Here is a 16,942-nt window from a genome sequence, read left to right as displayed (position 1 = left end):
GGGGAGGTATTCGTCCGTCGGGATTCAGCAACGAGTCGAGATTCTCCCCGTTGATAAACGAGGGGGCTGTAAATCATCGGTCGGCAATGGCGTTTGGGTTAGAACACGACCGAATGGCGTGTCTCCCACAAGGAATGAGTTTTGTTTTGGTTTTGCTTTGCTTTGCTTTGTTTTAGAAGTTTTTCTTTGAGGAGGGTTTTAGGATGGATCTGTTAGTACTCGTTGTTATCAGCTCCTCTGTGATTTGGGCATAGAAGATGCTGTTGCCCCCTCACCCTGTTTGTCCGAACGGAAGTGGAAGATTGCGCAGGGCTGAAAAGAGGGAAGGTAGCTTGTCACACGTAGAAAACCCACATTATGCTTCTGCATCTTCTTGGAGAGCTTGTAAAAGCCCTTGTTTCAAACTGGACAAATAATGGACATCCCACTGGTGCGGCAGCCCCTGCTTCCTTCCATGCTGCCTCTCATGGTGAGCAAGGTGCTAAAGTGGGACTTGCCAAGATCTGATAGAAACTGAAGAGTGCTTTGGCTGAAGTAAGGTCTTAAGAAATCAGTGGATGTAGATGCTACAGGTCTTTAACCTGTAATCTAGAGATACTGGATTTTAAGACCTTACAAGCTCTGCATATTCGGTCGCAGGAGTGCCCGGACCTAACTGAAGAATGGCTTGTGGGAAGGAAGGAGGATTGAAGTCAGCAGGTTGTGGAGGAAGGTTTTGGCAAGAGCTGGTGGGGACGGGGCTTCCCTGCTTGGGGGCAAGGCAGAGGGCCGTAGGAAATGGTCTGCTGAAGTGTAAGTGACATTGATCCTGTAAGAAGGGACACTAACCACGATGAGCAATGCTTCCTGAAGACCCTTGTCAGTAGCCTGGTGGTTTCCCTCCAGCTGCTTTCAGCATTGCCTTGTGGTTGTCCTCCGTGTCTCCTCCCAGTAGAAATTGAAATCTGTTTTTCGTCCCTAGGCAAAGCCAGTTGCCAGACTCCCCACCGGACTCTGAATCGGAACAGTGTTCTCCGCCACAGCTCCAGAGTAGGTCACATGAACTTGGCCTCTCCCAAGCTCATAGGAAGGTCTCCAGGTCTTCTTCTTGGCTCTTACTTTTTTGTTTGTTTACTTCTTGCAGCCGCATGGTATGACACTACGTGGCCCAGTGGGCTGCAGCCTCCACTCCCCTGCCCTTCTGCTGTGGCACCCAGCAAGCATCCCTGCAGGTTTATGGAGACTTACTCTGACCCCAGTGCCAGTGGGCATCCCTGCACCATCCCCCAAGGCTGCTGCTTGAAGACAGAAAATGCTGTGACTCCTTGGAATCATTCTACCTCCTCCAGCTGTTTGGATTTTAATTATTCATACTTTCAGCCAAATACATCTCAGTTTTCTGGGTAAATGCAAAGGATGAGACAGATAAGAAAAAGAAAAGCAGAGCTGGTAGAAGACATGGTTTAAGACTGGTGTAAAATCCCCATGGGTGTGGGTTTTTCCACAGGATGGCAGTGTTTAGACATTTTTGAGACATTTGTGGTTGAGGGTTCTTTAAACATCTTGATTGTCAAGTTCAGATTGGACGTAGGAACGAATTTAAATTTTTATAACGTTAGAAAGCTGAGGAGGGATCAATAGATGCTTCATAATTGAGCTATAAAAATATCCAGATATTTTGCAATACTTGTAGGGATATATCTGTAAGGACCTTGTAAGTATTCTGACAAGTGATACGAAAGGGAAAAAAAAATTGTCATACCTATGTAACCAAGTGAAATAGTATTCACATACTATCTGCCATATTCACCCACCAGCGTGTTGTGCATGCTTAATTATTTAAAATACACCGGGTAGTGAAAGCATCCCACTGCGATACCTAGTAAGAGTGAACTGACTGATGCATGCCGGAGGGGGAGGGACCTTTCTGGTTGTTGGGAGAGCAATGTGAATTCATGGGTATCAGTCCTGGGCTTGCAGATGCTCTGCCCCCTGTACAGAGCTCAATTACATGTTACATGTGATGTCGAGGAAGGAAGCTGGGCCTGGGTTTCTTAGTATTGCTTGTATTTGTGCTCTTTGTTTTCCAGTAGAAGGTATCCATTTGTCAAAATCATATTATTTTTTGAGGCAATCCTTTCGTTATTGGAACTTAAGATACAAAATAATTCTTGACCAAATGTGGAAATTTGAACAAACCCAGAAAAAGAGTAACAGTTCATGCGGTGGGCAGGTTTTTCTTCTACTCATGGAGAAACCTTAGTTTGAGTACCTACTGGGCCTGACTGAGACCCAGAGTTTGGCTTGCTTTGTCTCCCACCCGGAAGGAGTGGCCGTCTGTCAGGATATTCTAGTTTACATTTTATAATATCAGACCTTTGGAATAAGGTTTTTTCCATTTGCATAAAGGAGCATTTTTTGAAATCTCACTATCTGGGAAAAGGGAAAACTTAGGGAGCAGTTGCCCCTTGAGATCTTTGTTAACATATTAGTGTAACTGCTACTACTGTTTTCTGTGCAAGAAGGAAAGTGAGTTCACACTTGGTGCAGTGCAATAATTTAAGATAAAGCTGTGATTTTAATGCAAATGTCAGGAAATAATAAAACCCTGCTGCTTATGCACTGTGTAAATTTTTAAAAAGAGATCAACCTCTCTATTCATATGAAATAAAAAAATGAAGTGCTTTATGTTTTGTAAGGAAAAATTGCATAATTCAGTTTTAAAAAGCCAACAACAATCTCCTCCCACTGGCAAATCGGAGTTTGGATGGCAATACAGTTAGCATGAGATACCTGGGTGTTCTTTTGTTATGATTGTCTAATATCTTTGTTGAAACTTATAAATGAATAATGCAACTTGTGTTTTTTAAAAAGTATTTCTGCAGTGTCAGGCAAAAAAAGGAAGCTCTCACAATTACTGGGAGATGCTACTGATTGTCTAGTTCAGCCTCAGGACTCCAGACAAGGTAAGCAACTGTGAGAAAATGAAATTTAGTGTTTCATGCCATAGGCAAGTAAGAATTTTAAGAGCGCAGTAGTAGCATTAATGGTGCGTAGTTCACTACCAGGCTAGCGGGAATTTACCTTTTCAGTGTTTTTGAAAACCAGGAGCTGTTTGTATTTGATGAAGAGAGAAGCAGTGTTAGAGGTTCATGTTTCCTGAGGACTCTTGGGACAAAATATTCTGCCCTTCTTCACATGTGAGCCAGCAGAATGATGCCACGCTATGATGACTTTGTTTGGTGCTATATTGACTGGACAGAGAAACCATCTTGGGTCAGCTTAAGAGGGAATTAATGTGGTAAATGAGGAAATAGGTTGCAATTTCCCATTATCATCTTAACTCCCTATTTTTCCTACAAAGTGTGTCCATGCACAAGCTTGGTGAAAACTGTGTGTTCTTCCCCGTGCCTTTCCCAAATTAATTTGGCTCATTGTTTTATCAAGATAAAAATGTTAAGCTTATACCACTTGATACAAAAAAAGCTTATCAGGCATACACAGAAATAGATCGGCTTCTGTGAAGTATGAGACTCTCTGTTAATGAACAGTTTATCTGAGGAATTGCACCCCTGTCTGTTAGTGGAAAATGAGAGTTGCTTGTTATTCCTTCAGAGTGAGTTATTTTTCGCACTAAATCAATCTTTTGGAACACTTTTAATGAGTAGCAGCTGGATTTAGTGGGTTACTTTGGTATCTTCTATTTGATCAGTGTTCCTTTATTGTGACTAGTTCTCTAACTCTACCACTGCTGGAAAGAAAGGACGAGCAGACTCTTTGGTGTCTGAAATTGCTGTTGCTGTTTCTAAGATATAAAGACATAGCTTTGAAATATGCTTTCGTTGGGAGTCACTGTTAATAGAATTGCCCTAACACAGGTGCTATTGGAAAAAGAACATAGCTATTAGTTAAAATGGTATGGGGATCATTTAGAAATGAGATGTGAATCTCTTCACTGTTTTTCTTTCTTTATATTTTTCCCTCTGCTCTATGTCAGAAGTGAGGAATTACAAATGAAGCTTGGGCCTGAAAAGATTCTGTAGGCTCTGTCTATCTGTGCTGCCACTGGCTGTGGATGGATCTTAACTTATAAGCTCAATCATGTATTTTCTCCTGTCCTTACTGTACCTCATTCGTCTGTCTCTTTTATCATGTGCTCCTCTCTTAATAAAACATGTAAGATCTCAAAGCATTAACCAGTCAACCAGATGTACTGGTGAATGTGATTTCTGTTGGAAAACTGTGCCTTCTGCTCTGGGACAAAGTACCTGTTGGAGTATATTCAGTTTAAACTTGTAGTAGAGAAAATGGGAAACGTATGTAATTATTTTCCTTAATTGCTTCTTGCAGTGTTACAACTTTACAGTAAAATGTTTAGCTCCCCCCCCTTTTTTTTTTCTTTTTCCCTTTACTTTTTTTCACCCAAAGGAAGCTATCCATCCTTTTGAAGAGAATAAAAATAGGAAGTGCTGCTTGTGTGATATTTAGCAAATCAGGAAAGCTGAAAAATATATTTCCTAGGGCAGGGAAATATAACACAATCTTTTGGAATAACTGCAAAGGACAATCAGGTTTAAATATACAGGCAATATGTTTCTGCTTTATATGTATGTATGTATTTATATAAATATATAAAATATGTTTATAAAAGTGTTTAGGCAGGATTTTTGGCTAGTCAGAAAAGTAATAACAGAATTGTTACTATCTCTCTACAGCAGCTGTTAAGGACTGTGCAGCTGAAGTGCAAGAATGTGACAGTGATGCACAGAATGCAACTCTGGAAAAATGCTGTCAAGCTCTAACATGGCACCCATACCAAACTTCTCAGTGGCACAGCTTATTTAACTCTAATTATGAAAACCTGTAAGTACTGATGTTTACACTTGGCAAAAATTGTTTTCTTTTTTTTTTTGTTTTGTAGGAATATATGAGAGATTTGATATCCCTTGTTCTTATTGAAAATAAGACTGAAGAAGAAGGTATAGCAGGCATGATGGCATATGAATCTGCAGGTGTATCAGATAAGCAGAGCTCTAAACACTGGTTGAAATTCATGCCAGGTTTTCTGATTTTCCTTCAGGGATTTAGGGACGAAAAAGAAATGAGTTTAGCTTTAAAATATCTGTTAATTTTTTTTTTGTTTTGTCAAGCACATTGGAGCAGGTAATTACTGAATTATATGACACTTTTCCCTCTAATGGCCAAAAATATTAAAGGAAGATGGAAACAGAAGAGATCTGGGCTTGTACACCTTAAGTGTTAGTAACTATATGCATATATATGATGTGCAACTGTTTAGCCAAAGATTTAGGGTTTTCCTTTATAAATCAGAATGTAAATAATATTTTTCGTCACGTGGTCTGGCAAAGGTCGTTCCAAGTTTGCTTTGCATTCCTGGTTTTCTCTATTCTGTTATTTAGTGAATGATCCCTCTTAACAAAAGCCCTTCTATAGTGTCTGGTTTAATCCCAGAATTGGTGCAAACAGTTTGTCACTGTCTCCACAGGACTTAAAGAGCATAGTAAACTTCAGTTTTCCTCTAGCCCAACCTGCTCACAGTACTCATGGGAGTTTATCAGTGTTATTGCTGGACACTGACATTCCCTGTGTGTGCACAGCATGATAGGGACAATACACATCTTGCTGTGTCCCACACAACTCTTCTCCTAACGTATTGACATGATGAGAGAGCAGACAGCTCAGTGTCCACACCTTTCTAGCCCTTGGGAACTGGATGGGCCAAGAAACCTCCACCTGTGTTTGTCATGTGAATTGTCACTCTAGATGGAAGTGGCTTCTGACTCCTCTTACAGTCAGGAATTCTTTACTTTCAGTCAATGACTACTTAAGAGCTGTGAGCTGACGGTGGGAGATTGCTCTCCTGCCACTACTCAATAACTTGTTGGTTCCCATATTCTTAAAATTGAAGTTCCTGATTCACATTTCTTGGTGGCTTGTGTCAACAAAGCCAATGTGTTGCTGAGCATTAAAGCATCCAAATACACATGCTGTTGCCATTATTGTGGAAGGGGACTGAGATATTATTTGCAGAGGGAGTCGGTATTACTTTTGAGTGAGGTCAATGGCAGTGCCTTTGTTCCAAGATGCAGTGGTATCAGTGCACAGATTTTGAGAGTAGTGATTTGCATTCTGTCAGCCTCAAAAAGAGTCCTGTGCTTGTCACTTCATAGTGTAGAGGATCGATCCTGTACCTTGAAACTTCTGTGACCACTTTAAGGGCATTTCTCAGGTTAATCAATATTTTCCTTTTTATTTATCTGGTATTTTAATCTGTTGATTATTGAATTTTCACAACAAATGCTGTTAGCTGAGGTAGATTCTTTATAAAAGGTTACTCTACCATTAATTATGCTTTGCATCATGTCTGCTTGATGCTTTTGTAGCTCCTTGCCCCATTACTATGGTGATTAATGGGACTCTGATCCAAAGATGATGTCTGGAGACTTAAATTCTGAATAGAAAAAGGAGTCCAAAGTACATTTCTATAGTAAGGATGCTTGTGTGAGAGGGATATCCTTTGCTACCTAAAAGTTATTCCAAGTTTTACAATGCTGCTTGGTAAAACTGACCATTCTTTGTGTGATCAGATCAAAATATATACTTGCTCTAAATTACTGTAAAGGACATACTCAGAAAATTATAAACGTGAAGTTCCTCTTTGGGAGGCATTGTTCCAAACAATTCAGCTTGAAGAAATGGAAGTTTGTACTTTTGCTTCTCAATCTGCTTGCCTGCCTGTAAGCAAATGCTCTGAAATTGCCTTAAGAGTATCAGCTAGTGAACTTGCTTCACACCTAAATCTGAAAAAGGTCTCCTTTCACTGCTGTGAAATACACACATTTCCTGCATAAATAAAAAGTATTACTAGTTGTAGGAAGAAACTGAAGGTTTTGTGTCTTTAATAATGATGGTTTAAGGAGCTAGTAGACACTTCATTATGATTTAAAATATGAATTAACGTAAGACTTGGTGGTTTTGAAGTTGTTACAGTGTTTTCTCTTTTTTCCCTGTCCCAGATAATCAGCGATTGTTTGAAAGGGGACTTTTGTTCATAATTGATAAAAAGATAATAAAGTCTGTGTGTTTCTTGTAAGGTCTGTACATTTTGGTTTTTCCAGCTAATAACGTGCCAATGAATGGATGACTTCTGAAAAGCCATCTTCAGTAATTGTATTAACAAGAGGTTCTCTGTAGCATCAGGCGAGATCATGATTAACAAATTTTCATTAGCATGAAAAGCCAATGCCCGTGTAAGAGAACTTTGCCGTGTATTCCTATTATCTCAGAATTATCCATCTTCTGATTTAGAGGACTGGAAACCTTGTGGGATGGTCTCTTTTGGAAAGATCGTTTGATACCTTTTCTTGTTTGCTGTGAAACGTAAGGACAGAATACTCTCAGTGACAAATTAACCCTTTGAATAAGTAGAATAGGATTTCCTTAGTTGGGATAGGTTGGACAACATTATAAAAGAGAGTTTGATAGTAATCTGTCCAGATGATCAGTATCAATAGCTTTTCTTCTAGCTTGAGTAAAACCTTATTTGAATCCCAGCAGCTTCTGCAGAAGCGCTTGCTGTGGGAATTCAGGAACAAACTAGGGAGTCTTGCTGGCTCAGTAGCATGTTGTCTGCAGCACTCGTGCAGCTCTGGTTTTTATAGCAGTGTTATAACGAAAGCCTGAATACACTAAAAGGTTTGGTTGTGCTTTTAAGTGCACAGAGTCCCTTTATTCTGGATTTATAAGTGAGGATTATGTAAGCTTCTCCACCTCTGGTTTCCAAATATTTAATGTGTCAGACTCGAATTAAGAGTACATTTTAAATGCATTTTCGTTTTTGCACCTCTGAGAGGCTAAAACAAAAATACTGGTGTAACTGGTGATTGTAAAGGTTTTTTCTGGCTCCCATTTTGTCAGTAAAAAATTAGGTGGATTTTCAGACCACATGAAAAATAGGAATTCAAGACGTGACTCAAATATGCCTGTAATTAAAGTCACTATTCCTTCTTGTTTTCATAGACCTGCTGTAGGATATCACATTGTCACAGATAAAGGATTTAATTTTTCAACAACAGATGATGCCTTTGTGTGCCAGAAGAAGAATCATTTCCAAATCACAGTCCATATTAGAATCATTGGACATCCAAAATATGTCAAAACTCAGCTGGGGTGGAAACCAATAGAAAAGTTCTACTTGAAAGCTTTTGGAATAAAAGCAAGTATTTCTTCTCTTTGTGGTTATTACTTTTAATAAGTTAATATGTGATTAGCCATAGAATAAGGTAAATAATTGAAATAAACTCTAGTCTTTTGACCAAGGACTGACAAAAGAGAACTCTTTTAAGCTACTAGTGACTTCTGCGTGGAACTCTTTTGCGAAAATGTTTTACGTATGCTTGTGCTGATAAATGCTGAAAGATGTCATGTTTGCCTGTTTGATGTGGTTTCCCTGATGTCCCTCTCTTTGGCTGACATTTTGTTCCCTCTGTGGGCAGTACAGGGGCATCAGCTAGTGCAAAGGTGGCCAGTCTACCCACTGGTCAAAAACATACTTTGGAAAAGACAATTCACAAGCAAAGAAAAAGAATAAAATCTATTTTCTGCGAACAGTTCACATGTAGGAAAAACCAACAAATTTTCCCCATTTCTTCTTGCAAGGTGTTCCGTTTTATTTTACAGAACCAAATTCTTCCTTGCCAATATGGGTCCACAAGCTTGCATAAGGAGGAGTAAGAAGTAGTAAGAAATTTTAATCTTTCTGAAAGATTTTACCAGTTTTTCTACTTCAGTGATGTAAGAAGTCCGTGTAGCTGTTTTACAAGGCAGTTACTACAAAGTTTGCTTAATGCATTCTAATGCAGAAGAAATTAGAAAATATTACTGTCATCTGTTCTGAAGCAAAGTGCTGCTTGGTACCATTTGAGAAAGGTATAGAAATTTGTGTTATAAAAACTAATGGAACTACCTAACATAGGTTAATTTCTCATGTTAAATATCTACATTTATGCTTTGGGATAGAATGAGCCAGTAACAGTCTAGATTCAGAAAGCACTTCTTTTGCAAATTAGTGCACATTTTTTTTTTCTTTTTCTCTCAAATTACATCCAGAGAATGATTTGGGGTTTCAGACTATCTGTCAGGTATGTGTTTGAAAATTTAATATTCTTGTCATTTTTGAAAATTTTTTTCTTTATAGGTGGAAGCTCCAAATGAAACAATTGCTGTTGAACAGTCTCAGTCAGATCGAAGCAAAAAAACTTTTCATCCAGTTAAGTAAGAATTTTGAGAAAATTATTCAATTTTATTTCAATATGTGATTGGTCTGAAATGTGAAGTAGTTGTTTCTTGTAAACTTATAGTAGGTCTTAGCCAGTTTTCTGATATTTATTCAAATTCCGTTCTGGATGTGCATGTAGAATCACAGTAGTAATATATACCTGGTCTTCCTTCATTAAGGAAAATTTTCAGAAGCTTTATGGGTGTGTTAAATATGCCTATCCAAAATATTTACATTCAGCTAGCAACACTGTTTTATGGTGTTAGAGCTGTATAGCTTTCTCAAAACTGCTTTAACGAGTTTGAGGAAATCTGGCTTAAGCCATGTAGATGCCCAAATGCTTATTTTCCTGATCTTGTTTCCTTTTCTGTTTTAGAGTTGATCTGCCAGGGGACCAGATAACTAAAGTAACACTGGGAAGGTTGCATTTCAGTGAAACAACAGCAAATAATATGAGAAAAAAGGGGAAGCCTAATCCTGACCAGAGGTATTACTCTAGCTAGTTGGCCTGTGTGTATGTGGAGTGGAAAAGAGAAGGTCTGCTTTCGAATGGAGCTCATGTTTGTGGAAAAACCTCAGTGTTGCCAAATCTGTGATTTTATTTCAAATTCTGTGATACTTGGTATCTGCTTAAAGGCTTCTCCTCTAGAAGCATAGAATGATAAGAGAATAAAAGAAAATATCTTTATGGTTAGAGATCATTTCAGGAAATCATAGCCAGAACTACGGCTGATGAAATCAGGAAGCCGAAAAAACAAATGATAATTTTCTTCTAGGGAAGGAAGGATTTTTGAGTCTTCGTTACTAAAATTTGTCAAAATTACTGTAATCTTTGTTAATTTTCAGTGATTGTGGGGATTGAAACAGCATGTTATCTGAGAGTGAAGAAAATAATTTTTCTTCCATATTGTTGCATAAATACATAAAAAACCCTGTTCTGGCTATCTTTTAATGTATCAATAATAGCAGTCATATTTAAAATGTTAATTTTTTTTTTTCTGTGAGAAGATATTACTTCAATTACAGTCTTGATTAAATCAATCTCAAATTAGATACTTCATGCTGGTAGTTGGACTGTATGCTGCCTTTCAAGACCAATTCTACCTACTGTCTGCAAATGTCTCAGAAAAGATCATTGTGAGGGTAGGTAGAAATTTATATTGCTTTCATGCAGAAAGTATTTACTGTTTTGACATTCACAGGAGACTCTCTGTGTGTGTGTGATTCTTGGGTGTAAAAATGACCACAGACTCAAAAAGACAGGAAAAAAATAACAGTGCATGTTGTATGAGTATGTCGTTATATTTTAATTATTGGGATTCTAAAACATTAAAAGTAGAGCTATAGAAGTATTTATAAAGAAAGCTTGTTGTGAATTCCAATACAAAAAATGTTGATTTTTTTTTTTCCAGATTGATTTTTTTTTTTTGAGGTGAAACAATTTCCTGCAGTTGCCAGGACTTTAGTAAATGCTTTAATTGGCTAGATGATCTGTTTTGAAAGGGGGATGAGAATGTCAAATAATGCAAAGAAAGAAGGTCAAACAGCTCTAGGAAGATTAAGACCCATAGCTGCCCCTTTCCAGTGTGTTTCCAAAGTGTCCAGGTTCTTAATTTGGTGGTTGTAATACAGGTTTCAAAATAGAAGAAGAAAGAATTGGTCTCTCTTTCTCATGACCGTTACTTTTCATTCCCCTGATCCGCATAAAGTTTTCCTTTTAGTACTCAGCTTTAGCCTACAGTTAGAGTAGGCTGGGAAGAGAGGAAAAACCCAGAGCTCAATTGTAACAGGGGCTATAGAAGATCAAGTTTAGGGGACTGAGAAAGTGCAGAGCTGCAGCATGAGTTGGGTTGCAAGAAGGCTGCCAAGAAAAGGTGAAGGCTGCGAAAAGCTTTCAGTCTTGGACCTTTTTTTGTGTGACCAATAGCGGGTGTTTAAAATTTGAACTGGGCATAGTATAGGGTTATGGTTATTTGTAGGGTGAAGATTATGTTTAGGGCTTAGAAAGATAGGAAATGCATAGGGGCTGGAGCTTCCTGGTTGCATGAACTCTTTCTAGTCCTTGGCTTCTGGTGAGGGGTAGACTTAACAGTTTGTTTTAGGGTTAAGTAAGACCAAGACCTTTAGTGTAATAAGTGAGGCTGGGAAGGTTCTTGTAAAGAAAGGTGAGGGCTGTCAACATCTTTCAGTTCTGGCATCATTTTTTGTAGGCAGCACATTGTCTGGCTAGGCTTATGGGTACAGCCTGGTTTAGCATTCACCTTTGGAGAGAGTGTTTGGAGAGAGCAGAAGTGCAAACCTCCGGTATGCGTAGTGTTGCACGGGGGCTGCCAAAGGGAGGTGAGGGCTTTCAGATGGTTTCACGCCTGCCTCCGTTTTCGTCTGGGCTGTAACATTGTGTTGTCTTGTGCCTTAAACCCTTTTCCTGCAGATACAGTTAGGTTTTTGGAGGGCAATATGGCTGAGAGCTCCTTTCTGGGTGGGGCTGCGAAAGGGCTTTGAAAGCAATGTTTGGGGTTCAGTATTCTGCCCTGCTGAGAAGTTTTGTCATCCTGGCCATTGCTGTGTGTTCCTTTATTTCAGGACACCAAAGCATTGTGCTTGTATCCTTCCTGCATATTTAGTGATTTTCCTTTCTTGACAATTTATTTCCACAATACTGCTTTCACCTAAATTTCTCTTTCTACATCTAGCAGTGTTACAAATATAATCTCTTCGCTACTGTGGGAGACCCCTTGAATTTTCACATTTTACTCATCCGTGGAATTATTGTTACCTTATAAAATATATATATTTATGTAAGAGCTAGAAATTTACATTTTTCTACCATTTTTAATGTTAGAATCTTCTGAAAAGTCAATGAAGGGAGCGCCTTCAATGTATATGAGACAGTTTTTTAATATGAATCCATGGAATGAGATTTTGCAAACCTGGTTGCTATTCCAGACAAAGAAAAAAGAAGGCAGAAAAGCAGGAGGATCAACAGGTGTGATGATTTGAAGTGGTGAAAATGTCAACAGGAAAACTGGAAAGAAAAAAAAAAAAGCCATTTTCCAGATGTCTGACAGTGCTTCAGTGAGCCAGCCACTGGTTGCCTTAAAGTGTCAAAGCTGTGCAAATGCACCATGAGAGAAAGCAACTCATGTTCTGGCCCTTGATAGACTCAAACATAGCATAACAAAACTACCAACTGAGTAGTGGTTGTCAGGCATATCAGATCATGCTCTAATTGTGACAAACAGTGGTGAGCATGCAGCACAATGCATTGCAGGTGGCAGAGCCTTGTGAAAGCCTGGCTTCTTTAAATGAGTGCAAACTTTTTATTGTGTTCGTACTGCTGTTCAGGCTCAAATTATAATGGCTTAATTCAAAGTTAAAAAAAAAGAAAACAAACAAAATTAATTATTGAAATCAAATTCCTTTTCTAATTATACCCACTCCATTTTTAATTGATGTTCTTTGCAAAACCCTGTTTTCTTGACATGAAATTTCTAATATGAGTTAATTTAAAGCATTAGAGGTGATTTTATGAACATCGTGTATTTAATCTCTGCTTTGTTTGCTCTTTTCTTATTTCCAGTCTCAGCTAAAATTTGCTGGTAAATAAAGAATGGTTACGTGGCATAATGTTAAATATAAAATTTTCAAAGCTTTGACATTGATGATTTAGCTTAAGGCAAAAAAAAAAATAGAGTTCAAGGGAGAAAGCAATGAAGCCAAGGCTGTTGTGAGGAGAAACACTTAGAAGTGACTCCACTCTGGTTTTTTTTCTGTTAATGTGTTAGAAAAGCTCTTGAATACAATTTAAAGATTTGGTATTTCATTTTCCCTGAATTTCTAATGGATAAGCAATAGTACATCTGTGCTATACTATATCTTTAAACATATTGTTTTCTTCCAGGCATCTAACCCAGGGCAGTTTGAGAATGACAGTGATGTACTGTGGCAGCGAGGACATGTTCCAGAGACGATAGTCTATCATGGTCGAGTAGGAATTAACACAGATGCACCAGACGAAGCACTGGTTGTCTGCGGAAATGCAAAAGTTATGGGCAGAGTCATGCATCCATCTGACAGCCGAGCAAAACAGAATATCCGGGAGGTGAGGGCTCTGGAGTATTTAGGGCATTTATGTTTGCACCACAGCACATGTGTGGATCATTGTTCTGACGTGTGAAGCAGCTTCTTTATGCGGGGTGGGCTGAAATGGTCTCTGAAAGAAATCGGGTGTACTGCTGTTTTCTGTGGAGCCATCCCCTGTGGACTTTGGAAGAGGCTGACCATAAAAGCTGGGAATATCTGTGTAAATGGGAGTTGTCAGACTGAAGGGTAACTGGCAATACAAATATGAATAGCACTTTCTTAATGGGGAATGGGAAGATCGCCCCTTATTTTTCGATGAGAAGAGTGGCCAAGTGGCTGTTTCGGTCTTGTTGCTGTCTCAGTGATGTCCTAGATGCCATAATATTCTTAGTGTTTCAATATGTGAATCTTGGTATTTGTCCAACTAGGTCGATACAAATGAGCAGTTGAGAAGAATAACACAAATGAGGCTGGTGGAGTATGACTACAAGCCTGAATTTGCATCTGTTATGGGAATAAAAAATACCCATGAAACAGGTATTCAATCAGCTCTGTTCCCGTTTTTCATTAATTTCCACTGTTGTTCATTGTGCCATAGTGCCTTTTAACACCCTGCTATTTCATCCTCATTTCTTAGGATACTACAGTTGGACACTTTGCTATGTTCCTCTTGTGATATAAAAATGACAGAATTAAGTATTACTGGTAATTTTCCAACTTCTGTTTCAATTTTTGAAGACAAGAGGTTATTTTTTCAGATGTTTAATGGGAGTGAAGTATGTGATCACAAAAAATGTTGTTATTGCAGAGAAATGGGAATTCTAGAGGTTTCTGTTTGTTTTCTGTGGAATGGAAAAAAAGTGAAATACTAGATTTTCCTTCGACAGACAAGTTCTAGGTCATGTGTGGCCCTAGCTGTATCTTTTATCATGGGCAACTCAAAGCCCGCAACCATGGTCAATGGTATGCCACCATGTTCTCTAACTTCAGTTTCTGTTCTCATGTAAACAGGAATAATAGCCCAGGAAGTGAAGGAGCTTTTACCTCAAGCTGTTAGAGAAGTTGGAGATGTTGCTTGTAATGATGGAGAAAAAATAGAAAACTTCCTCATGGTTGACAAGGTATGATCTTGAGGAAGAAAGTGGAGGTGTGTATTTAGACTGTTCCTTTTGTTTATGGAGCTATAAACACACGCTATGCTTTACAGAAAGCTCTGGGTCTCCACGTATATTTACAAAAGTAGTGTCTGACAAATCATTGAGGAAAACTGATTCAGCAGATGTTAGCAAATGGCTGAATATTTTAATGACAAGAAGTATTTACAGTAAGATCTCATTACAATAACAAATAAACACACAGTAAAAGAGAAAAGGAAAAAAACCTAAGTGCTGAATAAAGGCGAACAGAGCATCGGACCATAGCATTGGTCCACTGGTTGGGATTCCAAAACATTCTTTTGTGATTGCTTAAGTTAATTAAGTGTTCCAGAAGTGAATTAAACAATGATGGCATTCTATTTGTTAAATAAAAACTTCCTTTCTTTAATCTTGGTGTAATCACTTCATACCAAATACAAATGCTAGCTCTGTGTGCTCTGTGAGAAGGCTCTTTTGGCCATCTGAAATTCTTATTACAGCTTTAAAATCACATACCGTAAAATGTTTATGGCACACAAAGTAATTACCATGCTTATAGGTTGGAAACAATTGCCTGTTGTCCTGCGCTCTCTTCCCCTTCTTTTCCTGTAGAAACAGGACTGCAAGGGACTGTCAGTCACAGAGTCCAGTCATACATGACTGCAGACAGCGCTCAGAGCGGCCCCTGTGTTGTGCACTGGTTCACTGCAGGTCAAGGACCACTTCCCAGCTCTTTCTTGCTTACAGCTGGTAATGGGGAGAGGGAGGTTTTTCGGACTGGTAAGGCAAGACAAGTTTTCATCCTGTCTGGATGATGTCATGAACACAATCCTATATTCATTATACTCATGCACTCTTTCAGTTTTCCATAAAAAACACAAGTTTGTGCCACGGAACTTGGAGAAAGTATATGTACAAAATATTGCATTTCACTTGTCTTTTGATAGGCTACAAGTAGTATAAATTGATAGGTTAAATCTACTAGGATGTATTCCATATAAAGGAAGTATGAATTAGACACCTTGAATAAAGCTGTGAAAAAAGGACCTTCTAGAGATATGGCTGAAGAGGAGACTAATAGAAAATTTGCTGTATCTGGTCAGGGTTTCAGGCTGTAGCTGATTTGTCGATGCTTATAGAAGAGCAGTGGTGTTAGCGTCACTAGGTTCTTTTTGCCCTTTAGCCCTTCCTGTTACATTGTGTGATAGCTGCAGCATCATTTGCTTTTCTGAGTCCCCTCGAAATTGCTTTGGGCTAGTCAGGTTTTTTTCTGACAAAACTTCTAGGTTGGACAATTGAGCTTTTGATTTATATCTCTCTTTGCTGAAATATCACACAAAGTACCATCTGTTACAGTGCCTCACAGCACTGCTGTTTGGGCCCATCGTGTTCCCTTTCTTCTCTGTAGCTTGGGTCTCTGGACAACGCTTGCCAGGATGTCTTCCAGGGATGTGACCTAGCAAATGGAGAGAGCCTGGTGCACCCTGCAGGGCGTGATTCTGTCATGGATGTGGCCCAAGCAAGAACGGCTAATTGGCAGCTTAGTATTTTCTTGACTACTTGGCTAGGTCTGGGATCACTTCACAAACACTTTGATGTTGTTTTTATATGGTTAGGTAACCGTGCTTTCTTTTCTTTCTTCTGACACCTGTGGCAGAGCATGTGAATGTCAATTCTGTGACCTGTGGGGTGGAAGGGGCAGGAGACATCTTAAACTTAACAGTTTAAAATGTATGTTGAATTCAGAGATTTGGAACACGTGGTGTCCAGGTGGAACATCTGTTTTAAGTGGTCAGAGCTCAGCATAGCTCAGAATAGCTCAGCACCTTGAGTAGCAAACGTACAGTGCTTCATATCTTTATTTTCAGTTAGGCAGATGCTGAGGCTTGAACTTTGTTATCTACTAGGTTTAGTTCCGTATAAGGAGGATATTGGATGGTTTGTCTATGCCTCTTTGTCAGTTACCTGTTTGGAGCTGTTGAACTCTTTAATTAAAAAATTAATTGATTGCATTACACATTTGAACCAGGCTCTGCTGCACTCTAGAGAAATGTCTCAACTGTTTGAAAATTTGCTGTTTTGGGACAAGACTCTTATCTTCTCAATAGCACTGTGCGCCATACTTTTTCATCAGTGAGACAGTAAAACTCTTGTCAGTCCTGTTTTCTCAAAGAAAGTATTCCGTTGTTCTGCAGATGAGCCATTTTCTCAGCTAGTTGAAGTCACCTAGAAGAGATTAATGCATGGTTTGAAGAGAATGGAAAGGGCAGGTGCTACATATCATTGATATGAGGGCAAGTGACCATATAAATGATTTCACAGTTCTAGTCACAGGAGGTTATTCTGAAGTTACCTTTTAGTTAAACAGGCTGTTGGTCTGTCTTCTGGCAGTAGAGAAGTTTGTAGCTTACCACTGATATTTGTGCTCTAGTTCTGTTTATACAAA

The 16,942-nt window shown here is 38.8% G+C and overlaps 1 protein-coding gene across 1 annotated transcript in view; it reads left to right on the top strand.

Annotated features, from left to right (window-relative positions):
- Window positions 1-86: 86 nt before the first annotated feature.
- Window positions 87-16,942, top strand: part of MYRFL (myelin regulatory factor-like) — a 32,491-nt gene continuing 15,635 nt past the window's right edge. The window contains exons 1-10 of the mRNA XM_010136849.1: window positions 87-97; window positions 962-1,029; window positions 4,695-4,842; window positions 8,020-8,215; window positions 9,197-9,273; window positions 9,654-9,764; window positions 10,330-10,420; window positions 13,179-13,379; window positions 13,789-13,897; window positions 14,372-14,481. Of these exons, the coding sequence (XP_010135151.1) occupies window positions 87-97; window positions 962-1,029; window positions 4,695-4,842; window positions 8,020-8,215; window positions 9,197-9,273; window positions 9,654-9,764; window positions 10,330-10,420; window positions 13,179-13,379; window positions 13,789-13,897; window positions 14,372-14,481 (1,122 nt within the window). The remainder of the gene's footprint in view (window positions 98-961; window positions 1,030-4,694; window positions 4,843-8,019; window positions 8,216-9,196; window positions 9,274-9,653; window positions 9,765-10,329; window positions 10,421-13,178; window positions 13,380-13,788; window positions 13,898-14,371; window positions 14,482-16,942) is intronic.

The sequence above is a fragment of the Buceros rhinoceros genome, unplaced genomic scaffold, assembly GCF_000710305.1.
Source record: "Buceros rhinoceros silvestris isolate BGI_N320 unplaced genomic scaffold, ASM71030v1 scaffold12285, whole genome shotgun sequence".
Taxonomy (NCBI): Eukaryota; Metazoa; Chordata; class Aves; order Bucerotiformes; family Bucerotidae; genus Buceros; species Buceros rhinoceros.
The sequence above is the reverse complement of the archived record's forward strand: the minus strand, read 5'-3'. Positions and strand labels throughout refer to the sequence as shown.